This window comes from Scylla paramamosain, unplaced genomic scaffold (genome assembly GCF_035594125.1).
Source record: "Scylla paramamosain isolate STU-SP2022 unplaced genomic scaffold, ASM3559412v1 Contig52, whole genome shotgun sequence".
Classification (NCBI taxonomy): Eukaryota; Metazoa; Arthropoda; class Malacostraca; order Decapoda; family Portunidae; genus Scylla; species Scylla paramamosain.
Genome location: NW_026973717.1, coordinates 289,987 through 307,500, shown reverse-complemented (window position 1 = coordinate 307,500; position 17,514 = coordinate 289,987). Strand labels below are relative to the sequence as shown.

The 17,514-nt window shown below is 38.9% G+C and overlaps 1 protein-coding gene across 1 annotated transcript; it reads left to right on the top strand.

Annotated features, from left to right (window-relative positions):
• The first annotated feature begins 214 nt into the window (after positions 1-214).
• On the top strand, positions 215-15,296 carry LOC135098266 (uncharacterized). Its single transcript, XM_064000529.1, has 9 exons — positions 215-269; positions 6,590-6,751; positions 9,105-9,211; positions 9,948-10,143; positions 10,639-10,765; positions 11,324-11,509; positions 11,810-11,932; positions 12,551-12,659; positions 12,865-15,296. Exons 1-7 carry the CDS (start codon positions 267-269, stop codon positions 11,902-11,904), a joined length of 876 nt encoding a protein of 291 aa, XP_063856599.1. The 5' UTR covers positions 215-266; the 3' UTR covers positions 11,905-11,932; positions 12,551-12,659; positions 12,865-15,296.
• The last annotated feature ends 2,218 nt before the right edge of the window (positions 15,297-17,514 follow it).

Genomic DNA, 17,514 nt, shown 5'->3' with positions numbered 1-17,514 from the left:
ATAAACTATAATAAAAATAAATACGAAGCCAGCAGCCACATTCACCCGAACACTAGGATTTGAGATCTTACAAATGATGAGATTATTACGCTTCTTTCCTTAAAAGAGGGATTTCCCAGTAAATATGGACATCCAAAAAACACAACAAAATAAAAAATACACACATAGACAAGCAGGAAATACTAAAAACTAATAGAAATAAAGACGAAGCTAGCGCCATATTCACTCGAACACTTGGACTCGGCCAGACATCTGAGATTTTACAAATGGTGAGGTTATTACGCTTTCCTTTGTTATTGAAGGCATTTCTCAGTACCCAGGGACAGCAGGGGCGTCATGACTACCAGGGGGTCACGTGGGGGGCGGCAGGGGGCCCGTGAAATAAGAGAAAAAGTTGAGGTGGTGTTTACAGTAATTTTTCCTGTTTTGTGTGGGCACCACCAGCACCAGTAGCCAGATGGATGCCAAAGAGGAACATTCTAAGTTGGAAATATTCTGTTGTGAAATACTTTTAATGCCATGGCTTACAAGTCACAGGACATTAAGATATGAATATGCTTAGAACATTTCCCACTCTGAATAACCTGATCTTTCATTGCTGAGAATATGTTGTGGCTTTGTTGCTGGCACACTGTACCCTTCAAGTAAAGGAACAAACAGCCAGGTAAACTATTCTTGTCTTGTTCACCCCAGCCCAGCTTGGCCTTCCAGCCTCCAGTGACACACACACACACACACACACACACACACACATGCACATGCACAAGGGATCTGTGCTGCTGTACACATCAGTGCTGGGCCCGCTGCCCACAACTCAACATAAAGTTGCTTGCTGGGTGTCACGTCAGTGGTGACGGCACACAACACCATGTCACAGATGGTGATGCTGCTGGTGCTCACATCACTAATGACACATTACAGCACATTGCACAGGAACACAGTGTAATGAAGAGGGGTGCTGGGCATCACATCAGTAGTGGTGGCACATGACAGCACAAAACAGCACGTCACAGAACATCACAGAACACAACAAGTTTATTGTGCTGTGCTCACAGACACCACAAAAATATTGCACTTCTCAACACAGAACAGCCACACACAGTAGTATTATCATTGTAGTCATTCTGTACAATGCCTTTCCAGTCAAACTTTTTTTGGCTTTGAAGACTCTGGTGAAAGTTGTGTTACATTTTACATATTTTTGCCTCAGAGAGTGCTACCATTGAGACCCATATTCAGGAATGCCTTGTTCTCTCACCCCAACTCTTCTAAGGCCACAGAGATAATCAGATTGGTTTTCAAGAATGTTTTTCCTGTTAAGAATGTAGAAATCTCGTTACTCTGTCACTAAAACCATAAAAATACCCTTAAAAACCCGTGTAGCTTCAAGTAGAGCCTTTTAAAAGTAGAGAAGGTGCAGTACAGGATTGTTTTGGAATATGATCATACATCCTGGCATGCACAAAGTTGTCATTGGAGACACAAAGGCCTTGAAAATTATCACATTTGTGTCACTTATTATGTGTTTGTGCCTCTGAATATATTGGTGTTATATTAGACATACCCTGGCATGCAGAAATTTGTCACTAGCCAGAGTGACCTGATTATTGCTCTTACATATATTTAAAAAGGAATACCACACTTAAAAAAAGAGAAAAACGTGAGCATTGTTCTGATGCCAGATTGTACTCACTGATAACATTATAAACACACTCTACCTTTGTATCATGAAAACAATGCCAATAAGTTTTCAGTGTGGTTTTTGCTGTCATGTATATAAAAACACTGTGACACTCAAAGGAAGAGAAATAGAAGTGTTTTTCTGACACTAAACCTTACTTTCAAAAGATTTAATGTTTAATGAAATAAACATGATTGATATTGACACTAAAAGGAGAGAAATATGATGCTGTTAGTGAGGGTGATAGATGATTATAGTGATAGTAAGAGTGAACGAGTAAGGGTGAGGGTGAAGTATTAGTGAGGGTGGGAATGAAGAGTGATAGATATCATAGTGAGAGTGAAGGTAGATATTTTAGTGAACTACTAAAACAGTCCTTACTGGACTGTTCAAACACAAGCCAGATGAAATGTCATCAAGCCAAGCCCAGCACTAATAGTGACTGTGTACAGTGTCGTAACATACACACACACACACACACACACACAAACAAACACACACACACACACACACACACACACACACACACACACACACACACACACACACACACACACACACACACACACACACACACACACACACACACACACACTATAAGCCTCTAGTTTGTGGTCCATCAATGGTCCAGGGAAGGAGGGAGGGATTCGTTGATGGCAAGTTATCATATATACAGGTACCGGCAGAGGTACAGTCCCATTATGAACAGACACTGATACAAGATTGGTGCAATGTTGGCAATAGTCTCTGTCAAGGTGTTTGGATGTATGGATGTGGGTATTGGGACTTAATGCATCAGGGATTGTGGTGTGGTATGTACAGGGTAGTGTTTGTGGTAGTGGTTGTAGTTGTGGAGTTAGCAGGCAAGGGAGGACTGAGTTAAGGTGTTGTAGAAGGTGTGAGGTGTATTGTATGGGAGAGGAAATGTTGATGTAAGCAGTTAGAGGGTCTGCTGTTACTGCTGCTGCTGTTAAACTTTACGTGTGGGACAGGCAGAAAACACTTACAGGTCTATACATCCTTCAGGACCACATGTGTACTAACATATACATACAAAACTGTATACATACCATACATGGGTACATACAAGCTTTATACAAAGATACTGCACCAAGTATTATAGCCTTCCTAACAACAGTAACATCACTCATCTCCTCAAGTGAAAGTGAGATGCCTTGCCCTTTTGTGATTTGCTGACCACCACCACCGCCAAAATTCACATAGGAAAACTATGCCCTTGTTATTGTTAGCCTTCAGTAAACACACACACACACACACACACACACACACACACACACACACACACACACACAGAAGCGCGAACAAATAGAATGAATTCAGTGAAGACGTTGTCAATGCCATAACTGTCCATGCTTTTAAGACCAAACTGGATAGATATAGAGACGGGATACTATGAGATTACTCCCCTCCCGTAAACCACAACTAGGTAAACACACACACACACACACACACACACACACACACACACACACACACACACACACACACACACACACACACACACACACACACACACACACACAGAAAGAGCAATGCATTAAAATCATTTATAGATTATAGATCCACAGAATCACACACATGTAGAGAGGTATGAACATTTTATATAATTTCAAGAATGTATGTAAAAAAAACAATCTAGGAAGGAATTAGCCATGGGAAAGTTTACCTTAATAAGAAAGCAAAGCAAAAATGTCTCCACTGATAGAAATATATATATAAGAATTGAGTAAAATGGAAGTGTGTGGCTAGCTGTGGTGTGTCTAAGCTCCTGGGGTGCAGCAGGTTGGTCCACAAGGCTGTCCCTTTCCACCAGGGGCCAACAGGGTTGGTGTGTGTGTGTGTGTGTGTGTGTGTGTGTGTGTGTGTGTGTGTGTGTGTGTGTGTGATGCTTTGCTTGAGCTTGCCAGGTATATAGATAGATAGACATATAGATAGACTACCGCTACTGCTATTCTCCACCAGGAACCAACATGGCTGCAAGTATAAATGATGTCATTCACCTACGGTCGTCTGCTGGTCACCCAGCCAGCCATTACCCTATGGAAAGAGCTCAGAGCTTATAGTGACCGATCTTTGGGTAGGACTGAGACCACTCACACACCACACACCAGGACAGCGAGGTAACAACCCCTCGGGTTACATCCCGTACCTACTTGCTGCAAGGTGAACAGGGGCTACACATTAAGAGGCTCACCCATTTGGCTTGCTGCACCTTGGATTTGAACCCGGGCCTTCTTGAGTGTGAGCTGAGCATGCTAATCACTACACTACGTGGTGTGTGTGTGTGTGTGTGTGTGTGTGTGTGTGTGTGTGTGTGTGTGTGTGTGTGTGCTACTTTGTTTAAGCTAGCCAGGTACATAGATAAATAGATAGATAGACTACCATTACTACTGCTATTCCTTCCCACCAGGGGCTGACAGGATTGAGAGTGTGAATGTGTGTGTGTGTGTGTGTGTGTGTGTGTGTGTGTGTGTGTGTGTGTGTGTGTGTGTGTGTGTGTGTATAGTCTGTAGTGCCTTGTCTGGGCTGTTCTGTGTGATATTGCTGGCCTGGTATATTAAAGAGAAGCAAGATAGATTCATGGACAAGGCAGATGAAATGGTGCTAGTGGTACTGATGTATACAAGTGATGGTTACAAAGTTTATGAGGCACATGAGAAGCTCAAAATTGTTGTAAGGAACTGGCAACATTATGTTGACAAACTGTGGATGGAGGCAAGACTGGGAAAGGATGTAATGTTGTGTAGTGAAGTATTGGAGTACCTGTCTGCACTGGAATATGATGGAATGTGAGGCAAACAGTGATGGATAGATGCACAGATAGATAGATTACTAGAGAGAGAAAAAAATAGAGAGAGGGAAATCTAGGAAAGATATATAGATAGATTACTAGAGAGAGAAAGAGAGAGAGATGATAAAGATAGATAGATAACTAGAGAGAGAGAGAGAGAGAGAGAGAGATCTAATAATGCTGTTCAAATAAGTAGATAATATAAAACACTTCAGAGGAACAGCGATCATGAAAAAGCAATAATGAATGATAACAAGCAAACCAGAAACAATTGATGCATGAATATTGTTCAAATATCAAGCTTCTCATGAGTATGCTGTGCAGTTTGGAGTGGAGCTTCAATAGGCAGACAATACACAGGAGAATAGAAAAATACATTATGAGAGGACAGTGTGAACTCAAAACACACACGCCTACACACACACACACACACACACACACACAGATAGATAGATAGATAGATAGATAGATTTATTGACTACACAATCATATTACAGCAAACAAAACTAAAACAAAAACTAAAATACAAAAAAATATCCACAGCAGTAGTCCATTAATAATTGTAGTCCACAATATTCTAAATCATTAAATAAATATTCTTGCAATGCAGCAAAAGAACTCCCAAAATACAAAATAAAAAAATTTTTCTCTACCCAAAAATAGACATTACCAGACACACACACACACACACACACACACACACACACACACACACACACACACACACACACACACACACACACACACACACACACACACCACAACTTTAGGGCATCACCACCACTACCACTACCACAGAACAAAGCTAGTATATCAGTCAGTGGTATTTTTTTTATTCTTGTTATTTATTTATTTATTTATTTATTTACTCATTTATTTATTATTATTTTTGTATCCAGTGCATCCACCTTCACTTCAGAAAACAAGGACACTGCTTATGTGGCTTGTTTATCTTATATATTTTTGGCAAGACATAAATTTGCAGTAAAACCTGTAGGTTTTACTGCATGAAAGTCTGTCTGTCTGTCTATACATATGTATGTATAAATAGAGTTATGTTTACCACAGTGAGAGAGAGAGAGAGAGAGAGAGAGAGAGAGAGAGAGAGAGAGATGTGCATGTATATCTGTAACAATAGCAAGTGTGATGATCTCCCAGTATGGTTTAATGAGGTTCATAATCTTAAATGCTTCACTGCCCCATGGTGACAACTTTTCACAGACCACAGAGATGATTATCCAGGTTCTCAGGGGTGTTTTTCCAATACAGACAGAATCATTATCAAATAATCACAGGAATCATTGTGACACCCTTGACAACTCTGTTAACTTTCCTAGCAGTTTGTTAACTAACTTTTTACTGCTGTTGTCATCATTTCTATTAATATTGATAAAAACACAAGAGCACAAGGGTTGGTACAGGAAGCCATCAGGCTTACATTTGGTGGTCCTTGTACAAAACGTGCTTACTTACTTTCACCTATTATCCTCATCCATAAATTTGGCTGGTCCACTTCTAAAGCTCCTTAATGACTCAGCCCTAACAACATCAAAAGATATGAAAATAATGGAGCCATCAGGCCTACACATGGCAGTCCTTTGTATAAATAATACCTACTGTACCTATTTTCACCTGTCATCCCTATCCATAGATTTACTCAGCACTAACAGTCTGATTACTGAGTCTGTTCTAGTCATCCAACACTCTCTTTGAGAACCAGTTCCTTTTTATCTTTTTTTAAATCTAATTGCAATGCTTGAACCCATTATTTCTTGTCCTATCCTGATTACTATTATAAGTAACAGTGGAGAAACATTTGAATTTAAAAAATAGTCAGGATGAAGAACTGAAGCATTTAAGTGAAGCCTCTGTGTGTCTGTAATAATGTGTCCTTATCTCTTGTTTAGATTTTGTAATACCATGTCCTATATTTGGTCCTTAATGTTACTATTATCACTGGTCTAGGTTTTATAATTCCATGCCTTATATTTCATCCTTATCTTTGGTCTACATTTTGCAACACCATGTCTTTTCTTTAACTTTGTAACTCCACATCCTCATCTTTTCCTGACGTGTACCACCGTGTCATATCACAGGTGATGTTCGTGGCCTCCCCAGCTTCAGAATCGGTCCTTGGGCAGCGTGGACATCTCAGACTCGTGAAGGAACTGCATCTCCTGCAGCTCCATCAGCTTGCCGTGATCCTTGATGTGGGCATAGTTGGCAGCAAGACACATCAGATAGTGCACCTGTGGGAGGTAAATAACACACACACACACACACACACACACACACACACAGAGTGAGAGAGTGAGTACGTATTATTGGGAACACTAACCTGGTATAAGAAATGCATTAAATGCTCAAGTAAAAAAAATAATGAAAATAATAAATAAATAAATAAGTAAAACACACACACAAACACACACACACATACACAGTTTTGCATTTTCATCATTCAGTCTTGTACCAAGTTAGTTTTTCATTGGAGCATGTAGAGAATATGAGAGAGAGAGAGAGAGAGAGAGAGAGAGAGAGAGAGAGAGAGAGAGAGAGAGAGAGTACTACTGGGAACACCCTAATCTGGTATAATAAATGCATGAATAAACAAAAAAAAAAAAAGACTGACTGATGAACCTAACACCAGTATGAGAAAGTGTTAACCTTCAGGTAAAAGAAATTAAATAAATAAATAAAATAACACACACAAGAGAGAGAGAGAGAGAGAGAGAGAGAGAGACCAACAAAAGACCATCACCACTTACCAGGGAAAGAATGACAAGAAGGGCAGAGGCAGTGGCCAAGAGACACAATATTTCTCCATTGTTGACAAAATCCTTACAGAACAGCTTCCTCTTGCCTCCCGAACACACCCGCTTCTCCTCCTCAATGGTGGTGCAGGGGAACAGAAACCCTGCAGTGGGAGAACAATTATAATGTCTGTTTATAATCATTAAGTGGACTGAGTTATGTTAGTTAATATTTGATGTTTGCATCTGAGAATTTTTTAACTTCTTTTCTCCTTCTTTCTGTCATCTCTGTTCATATACCAAAATCATGTTCTCTATTTATTCCCTGTGTGTCTTTCCATAATATATCCTTCAAAGGGGAAGACAAACCTGAAGGAGTCTTTTATTAATTCATGTCCTTTCTCTCCTTTTCCTCTTCTCTCTCTCTCTCTCTCTCTCTCTCTCTCTCTCTCTCTCTCTCTCTCTCTCTCTCTCTCTCTCTCTCTCTCTCTCTCTCTCTCTCTTCAAAGCATCTTCCTTAAGCTTCACTTCCTCCTCCTCCTCCTCCTCCTCCTCCTCCTCCTCCTCCTCCTCCTCCTCCTCCTCCTCCTCCTCCTCCTCCTCCTCCTCCTCCTCCTCCTCCTCCTCTCCTTCTTCCTCCTCCTCCTTCTCCTCTTTCTCCTTATTCCTTATCGTCTGGTCTATTATCTCTCTCTCTCTCTCTCTCTCTCTCTCTCTCTCTCTCTCTCTCTCTCTCTCTCTCTCTCTCTCTCTCTCTCTCTCTCTCTCTCTCTCTCTCTCTCTCTCTCTCTCTCAGTATGATGAAAATATTTTGAAAAACACACCAAAGAATAGAGGGGTATGTTTCAAAGTTTGAATACAGTATAATAATAATTGGATGATTAATAAGTAAGGAGAAAGGACAAGGGTAACAAAAGAAAAACAGTGCAAAAATTAATCGCTGCACAAATCGCTGCACAAGACTTTCTTCTTTCTCTCACCCCTATTCTGTCCACCTCTCTAACACAGGAGTTAACCAGTATTCTCAATCATCAATCCATCATTCTTTGCCTGAGGAGGGAATTGATGCTGTGTTGACCCTTGACAGTGACGTCCCTCATGAGGAGAATATGAATTCTACAGAACTTGCCCATAGAAAGACCAAAACTGTTACTGCTGCCACTACCACCACTGCCACCGCTTCCACTGCCACCAAAAGCCCAACTGTGCAAAGAATCCTGGACCTCCTCAATGAAATGGAGTCCACCAGTCAGCTGGAGTACTCTAGCCTCCAAAAGTTCCATCTGTGTCCATTGTGTTTGGGTAAACTTATCACTGTATGAGGGGACAAGTATCAGTGTATGGTTACTATATACTCATTTGTACTTAAAAATGTCATGTCACATCATTCTCTCTCTCTCTCTCTCTCTCTCTCTCTCTCTCTCTCTCTCTCTCTCTCTCTCTCTCTCTCTCTCTCTCTCTCTCTCTCTCTCTCTCTCTCTCTCTCTCTCTCTATTAATCTCTTATTCCCTTTTCTTCCTTTCTTCCTTCCCTCCTATCTTTGTTTCTCCCTCCTCCTCCTCCTCCTCCTCCTTCTTCCTCCTCCTCCTCCTCCTCCTCCTCCTCCTCCTCCTCCTCCTCCTCCTCCTCCTCCTCCTCCTCCTCCTCCTCCTCCTCCTCCTCCTCCTCCTCCTCATTCATTCTACCTAACAAGAAATAATGGATTCAAGATTATACCCAAACGTTTTAAATCCCACAAGGCCAAACATTTTTTCTTTAATCGTATAGTAAATATATGGAATAAACTTCCTGCAGAAATTGTCAACACCAATACTATTGAATCAGTTCATCCTAAATATGTGCACTTTCTGTTTTTCCACAGAGCAATAAGAAATTAGAATTGACTGAGAAACCAGAAAAGGGACTGCACTTGAAAAAGCACAAGAACCAAGAAATTACATCATTAAATGAAATGACAACAAATCTAAAGTAAGAATTTATGTAGCTTTCATTTTGGTTTACATTGTGAAAGGTAACAGTAACATGGATATGTTTTTATATTGAAATCTTTCTCTGATTGCATACAAATGGTACCAATCAACAAATAATAATGTAATACTTACAAGGTGGGAATTCCAATCACTGGTAGATAAAATGAACCACCATTCTAGAGTGTACATAACTAAGGAATTAATATACTGGTTAACTATCACACCAGCATGAACAGAATAACAACAATTGTTGAGTAGAGTCTATAGGAGGCAGGGAAGGAGGCATGTAGTCAGTTTTAGAGAGCAGTTATTATGAAATCAGCTGTAGAATATTCCTAAGATGCAATACTACTGGAGTCTGTCAGCTTGAAGACAGTTTATTAAAGAAGGGAAGTTCATGAGATATAAAGCCTTTGATTATTCAGTTTCATTTCCAAAGTAACATTTATTTATTGGTGTGTTGCTTCCTGTAAATAGTAAAGCCTTGACAGCACTGCATCTCTCACACCACGCTGTAACTGTTGAGAGAACCATAACCCTTACAGAGAGGAGGAGGGAATCCTTGGTTTATGTTCAGTAAAGCCCTGTATTCTTGTCATGGCAATGTAGAATGGAGGCGTCATTGGTTTATGTTCAGTAAAGTCCTGTATTCTTGTCATGGCAATGTAGAATGGAGGCGTCATATTGGTCACACACTGTTCTAATGTATGTGCACTTGCAACGCTGTTCACCAGGCAGGAGGCGTTGCAGAAAGAGCGCGAGATCACTGTGTTGTGGGAGAAGACAGAGTCCCTTAGTGGTCAGCTGGTGACGGTCCACAACCACAGCCACTTTGAAGAGAATGGCCTGAGCCACGACCACCTTGCTCAAGAAAATATCACGTTGACAGAGCTGATTAAAGAACTAGAAGATAAGCTCAAACTTTCAAAGGTACCACAAGTGTCTTTGTATATTAGTTTGGTTTACTTTGTAAGATTAATCATTACTGAAAACAATACATGGAGTACGTGAGGTTGTGTGTTTGTTTATGCATGGAGACAGTTTCCTTAAAAATGGGTGGAGAGTACTATGGTGCTTTAGATGTAGAAGGATGAGTGGAAGGAATGCTTGGAGTGTGCAAGGCTCAAGTGTATGCAGAAGAGCACTGACAGGAGTGTGAGGACTACTCTGTCATGACCATGTCTTTAAGACATGAACAAATGATGCAGTGTGGGAATCATGAAGGTGTAAAAATGCAGGATATGGATGGGATGCTACATCAGCAGCTTTTGTCATTAAGGCTGGTAAAGTGAAAGATTTGTTAATCACTTTGGTCTTTAGTTGATGCTTCTGGTGAGGCTTTCCTGTTTAAACTTGGCATAATATATATAAAATGATGTGGCATGTTAAACAAGTTAACTTACTGCCTTCTTGTGTCTTTCACAGATAGAAATCAAAGACGTCACAAGACAGAATAGTGAGCTGCATGCACTTATCACAGAGTATAAAGTCACTCCCTCAGAGGAAAAAGACAAGGATGGCACCTCTTCATGTGAGAACTCAGAAGCTAAATGTGAGCTACCATCCACATGAATATATATTTGTATATCAAACTGACATTCTCCATGGAGGGAGGCTTTCCAAAGTGCACACACACACACACACACACACACACACACACACACACACACACACACACACACACACACACACACACACATCTCTGCATCAGGACTCAACAGCCAGACTGATAAACAATTACTTCACCCAAGATGATCAGCTGATAGGATTAGCTGTGGATGAGCCTCCTGTGGTGACTAGGAGTACAAAAGCCAGCAGCTAATTTTGTGAGCTGCCAGTCATCATGGTCCTGGTGTCTGAGGTGCTGCTTTTGCATTTTCCCATTCATGGGTTGAGGCCACATCACATTTATTCATTCACAGTTGCTCTTAGTTATCTCTGTTACAAGTTTAAATTTTTCCTGGCTCCACAGACATTTCTGGTGCATCTAACCCTCTCTCCATTGCCCTTCTATTTCCCTTAGTCTTATACCCACTTCTTACATTACGTCTAATTACTTCCATTGGTCATTCTTGTCTGGCCCTCTGTTGCATCAATTTTTCACCTCCAGGTACAGATACCAAGGGGAAATTGCTGGGTCAAGTGGCTACACTGACATCTGAGGTTAGCAGGTTGGAGAGTGAGTGCAGCAGTCTTCAGGTTCAGCTAGACTGTGAGAGGGATAAGTATAACAAACTGCTGGGAGAATCTCTTGCTCATGAAAAGTTGTCTGAAGATGTCATAACTGAACCAAAAGGTAAGAAAGTTTATATTCTCTAATAATAAAGCAAATAATTTTTCCTCACTGATGCTCAATTTTTTTAATTAATAACAAAATAAAAGCATTGTTATTGGATTTGTTTATTGAGGCTGTATTAAGAAAAGTTGAGAGAAACAAACTTATTGTTTTATCAGGAGAAACAACAAGATTGGGAGGAACTGAGCTTGAATAGAAGCTGCAACTGAATCATCTGTAAAAGTGAAGTGGAGGAAGTGTTTACTGTTTACTGTATGCCAATTCCTTGGTCTTTTAATGAAGAATTTTATCCTTTTTCAGGTGACTACATCACCATCTACCAGTTGCAGCGAGGAGTGATGAAGCAGCAAGCTCGAGAACGCCAGTTAGACCTTGCCAGCCTCCATCATGAATGAGAGGAAATGAAGCAAAACCACTCAGCAGGTTAGTGCTCTCATTTGCATCTCACACTCTTCTTATTCAATTGCTGGCAGATTAGTGATTTCTGCTGCATCTCACACACTTCTTATTCAATTGCTGGCAGGTTAGTGATCTCTGCTGCATCTCACACACTTCTTATTCAATTGCTGGCAGGTTAGTGATCTCTGCTGCATCTCACACACTTCTTATTCAATTGCTGGCAGGTTAGTGATCTCTGCTGCATCTCAAACGGTTCTTATTCAGGTGTTAACCAAAGTACTAAGCCTTCATATCATTACCTTGCTCTGTGATGGAGGCTACACCATCTGGCATCTAGCTGAGATTTAATGTTGCAGCAAAGCTTCCATATGAGTTCATGTAGAGCAAAATGTTTTCAAATGCCAGGGAAGTAGTGTAATGTAACCTTCCAGAGAAATCTACCCCTCATTTATTAGTTAACAGGAGTGTTTAATGTACTTAATGTGATTAGCCAGGATCAAGGGTCAACTTCTTCACTGACCATTTAGTCTCAGGTGATGTATCTGTCCTCCATGAGTCACCAGAGACACATAAGGTGTTGTAAGTGAAATTTCATCTATTAGATTTATTCAAAATGTGAATTAACACAGTTGTTTCCTGCAGGATTTGATATCAAAGCTGGTGCAGGAAAAGGAAGCAGATCATGACCTTGAGCAGCTCGAGAAGATAAGCAGCGTCCTTAAGAGTTCAGTTGCTATCATTAGCAGTGTTGGTGAGTAGTAAAAACTGAGCCATCTTATGAAGTGCAACAAAACATTATTATTATCTTCATAATTTTCTTGAAATAAACAGATTTCTGTGGCATGTTGCTCATTAGCACTTTAATATCAGATAACACCAGTTATTTATGTAATGATGTAATGTACTAAGTAGATGAAATACAAATGGCATCTGCTAACACTCTTGATGTGGAACAGGAACCAGTGAGTCTGAGACACCCACCAGCAGTGGAAAGGTGGCTGACGAGCGCCTCAAGCACTCTGAAAAGGTGGAGCAACAACAAGAAACAGAAAATTGCATCCATCATTCTTTGCCTGAGGAGGGAATTGATGCTCTGTTGACCCTTCACACTGATGTCCCTCATGAGGAGGGAGAATATGAATCCTACAGAACTTGCCCATAGAAAGACCAAAACTGTTACTGCTGCCACACTGCCACCACTTCCACTGACACCAAAAGCCCAACTGTGCAGAGAATCCTGGACCTCCGCAATGAAATGGAGTCCACCAGTCACCTGGAGCACTTTAGCCTCCAAAAGTTCCATCCGTGTCCATTGTGTTTGGGTAAACTTATCACTGTATAAGGGGACAAGTATCAGTGTATGGTTACTATATACTCATTTGTACTTAAAGATGTCATGACACATCATTCTCTCTCTCTCTCTCTCTCTCTCTCTCTCTCTCTCTCTCTCTCTCTCTCTCTCTCTCTCTCTCTCTCTCTCTCTCTCTCTCTCTCTCTCTCTCTCTCTCTCTCTCTCTCTTTCTTTCTCTCTTTCTTTCTTTCTTTCTTTCTTTTGTTGCATATTTTACTGCTTTACATTCCTCCCCACAGTATTTTTTCATCTACTTTATGACTGCAGTAGTTTTATCATCCCAGTGTATGCCGTATCCACTCTGAAACTGTAATTCACCAATCAGCTCAAATGTGTCTCAGTTTTGATAATCATTAATTTGTTTCAGCTACACAACCACTCTGATAAGGGACAAAATCTACTTCACCAGTCATTATGACAAAATACTCTTCCTAAGACATTTCTTATTTTCTCTTCTCAAGTGACCTGTCCATCTATCTAAGGTACCACATAACATTTAGAACTTACAATATTGCATTTAATTCATGAACATTTTTTTGTCTATGTAGACTTGAAATTGTATTGCATATAGACTTGAAATGTATTGCGAGTTTTCTCTATCTCTCATTCTATACCTAACACCTGTTCCTAAGAATCCCCAGGTGATAGCCATGGTGACTGGCTGGTCTCCTACTGAGTGGCTGGGGTTTTCCAAAAGTGAGGGTTGGTGTTCTATACCATACCATGTGCCCTGTTTGTATTCCTTCTCTATCCTCTGTATTATATTCTATGTAAAGATGGTGCTGGGGTGGGATCTACTTCTTATTCCCTAAAAGTGATGAGGAGTGACACTGGACAGCATTAATTTGCTCCTTAGAGATGGCTGGGTTCCTGTGGATGAGTGGGCCATGCTGTGCTTTGTCAAGGATGGTGTTTGGTATTGTGATGACTCTTGCCACAATCAAGTGTCTCCCACAGAGTAGTGGAGTACCTATGTATGGTGTTGACCCAAGCTGTCCAGGTCTCATCCAATGCCTTAATATGATTTACATGATCAAAATGGTTTAACTCACCATTTAATCAGCTGACTGATTTCAATGGAGAAGTATGTAATGTGTTGTAGCCTAACCATCCCTGCCAGCATGGTCAGACTCTTGGTAGTAACCTGAAATGCTCCTAGGTAGTGAGTATCATTGCACATAATGATCTTTACTTTGTCAGTAATTCAATGATACTGAATATTACTCTACTGGATTTTGCTCAGCACTGCTTGGTAACTTTTGGCCATAATCCCAGGTCTGGAATGATATGAAGCCATGTTTTTACATTCCATATGAAACAGGCAAGCACTATGCTTTGCCTGACTGATACCTGTACTTTGCATTTATGACCCCAGGTAGTTCATCAGTCTCTCTCTCTCTCTCTCTCTCTCTCTCTCTCTCTCTCTCTCTCTCTCTCTCTCTCTCTCTCTCTCTCTCTCTCTCTCTCTCTCTCTCTCTCTCTCTCTCTCTCTCTCTCTCTCTCTCTCTCTCTCTCTCTCTCTCTCTCTCTCTCTCTCTCTCTCTCTCTCTCTCTCTCTCTGTTTGGAATTATACTGTATATTAGGAAATATCATTAAAGAGTGTGTGTGTGTGTGTGTGTAAAAAGTGTTTGCATTATTGTGCATTTGATGTTATAGCCCCAGGTTCTTAAAGTTTCCTGGTTTCATGATTTATAAAGATTGCTATTTTTAATAAAGTTATTGAAATTGTTATTGAGTGTTTGTATTGAACTCATTAGCTTTGTAATAGTGTGCGTCTCATCATGCATTCATTAATGATGTAGAGTGGAAATGTCCACTCCTATCATGCATAATATCAATGCATTATTGGTTTATGTTGTTATTTGTGTATAAATTGTAAAGTTATGCCAGTCTATTTTAGTACAAACTAAATATCGGCTGGAAGAGAGGACAGGTAATGGCACACTAAAACACAGGAAGGGACAATGATATAACCATCCAATTTAACAATACACAGAGGAAGAAGAATGAGAAAGCAATAAAAATGGATTATTTAATGGATGATTAATAGACCCTCATTTGTAATCTTATTTCAGGCAAGAATATTAAAAGAGACAGCTGGCTTGCCCTTTGTACTTGTTCATACATGACAGAATGAGAGATCTAGGGGTGGGGGTGACACCTGGAAATGGGTATGATTCACGAAGGGATTGATTTATTGCTTGACTGGCTGATTAAGAAAAGAAGGCGTGGTAGTGGAGGGTGGGGGGAAAGGCCCCAACTTTCCAGTCGTATATGGAGTCGAAGGGAGTTCTACAGGATTATTCATGTATTTGTTGCTTTTAGCTGTGAATTATCTGGTGGTGTAATTGTTATGACCCCGTAAGTTGATTTACTATTCATTTCGTCTTTCTGAACGCAAAATAACATGTTACTTGTACTTCTGCCTGTTGTACACTTTCCTAAATGCAATTTAGGTCTTATTAATGTGGCATTTAAGCAGATTCACTCAGGGAATGAGAAGTAAATGATAGCTATCAAGCAGTAGATTAACTCTCTCTCTCTCTCTCTCTCTCTCTCTCTCTTAATACGATATCTAATATAAAGAAGCAATAATATTTAAGCAAGTACACACAGTAATCTTATAGTAATTTAATGAAAACAATACCAGCAAAGAAAAATATGAGAAAATGCATAATTTACTACGAAATCCAAAATGCGAAAAAAAACCTTGCCAAATTGAACCGTCCCACGAAGGTTATGGATGGAGTTTTGATGCAATGAGCCTCAGTTATACTTAAAACACTCAACAAATATAACACCTGCCAAAATAAATGAATAAATAAATAAAATAAATCAATAAATCAAAATAAAAACGCGAGAAAACCTTTAAATTATCACAACGCGAAAAATACACACACGCCAAACTGGATGCGTCATTACTTAATAGTCATTGGAACTGTTATCCCCCCAATAGTTTATAGCCAACCCCCCTCCCCCCACCTTCCCTGCCTTGAGGAACACCTTCACTTATGTCCTGCTATTGTCGTGCTATTGGCTACATTTGAGCATTTTAACCTCAAATTCACATACACGTACATATTTATCTCTATCTCCTTGCAATAATTATAATAGTCTTCCTGGCTTAATTTTTGTTTATTCATTATTCCTTATGTGCTTATTAATTGTCATTTGTCTAATTCCCTATGTTTTAGTCTCGGTACTTTAGTTTTTTTTTTTTTTTTTTTTTTTTTTTTTTTTTTTACTTTCCGACTCTGGCCCTTGCAATGAAGGGGCTTAATTGTTTATTTACTGTTCCTTACGTGTTTATTGATTATATGTGAGCTATTTATTTGATATTCATGATTTTTTAAAACTACGTATTTCTTGATATGATAGTTTTATCTTTTCGTGTTTTCTGGCTTAAGTTTTGTTTATTATTCCTTGTTTGTGTTATTAGGTAAATAATAATTATTCGTCTTATTTCTCGTAGTTTAATGGAATTTTTAGCACTTTAATGAGTTCCTCACCAGTCATTTTATTCGAGTGAGAGAGAGAGAGAGAGAGAGAGAGAGAGAGAGAGAGAGAGAGAGAGAGAGAGAGAGAGAGAGAGAGAGATCTAAATGGATAAAAAAAAAAAATCAGTTACAGTATTTTATTTATATACAAGAAAATGCATGATAATAATAATAATAATAACAATAATAATAATAATAATAATAATATTTAAATACAAGGAAAATATGTAATAATAATAATAATAATAATAATAATAATAATAATAATAATATTTAAATACAAGGAAAATATGTAATAATAATAATAATAATAATAATAATAATAATAATATTTAAATACAAGGAAAATATGTAATAATAATAATAATAATAATAATATTTAAATACAAGGAAAATGTAATAATAATAATAATAATAATAATAATAATAATAATAATAATAATAATATTTAAATACAAGGAAAATATGTAATAATAATAATAATAATAATAATAATAATAATAATAATAATAATAATAATAATAATAATAACTGCTTTTATCTTACACAGATAAATAGTTTTTATAAATAGTTTATTGACCATAAACATGTGGTTCCTGTTCCACATCAAGAGTGTTAGCAGATGCCATTTGTATTTCATCTACTTAGTACATTACATCATTACATAAATAACTGGTGTTATCTGATATTAAAGTGCTAATGAGCAACATGCCACAGAAATCTGTTTATTTCAAGAAAATTATGAAGATAATAATAA

Coding starts and splice junctions, on each gene's coding strand:
- LOC135098266 (XM_064000529.1), top strand. Junction 6,752..9,104: donor AGATAGTGCACCTGTGGGAG/GTAAATAACACA, acceptor GTTTTTCCACAG/AGCAATAAGAAATTAGAATT. Junction 9,212..9,947: donor GAAATGACAACAAATCTAAA/GTAAGAATTTAT, acceptor GCTGTTCACCAG/GCAGGAGGCGTTGCAGAAAG.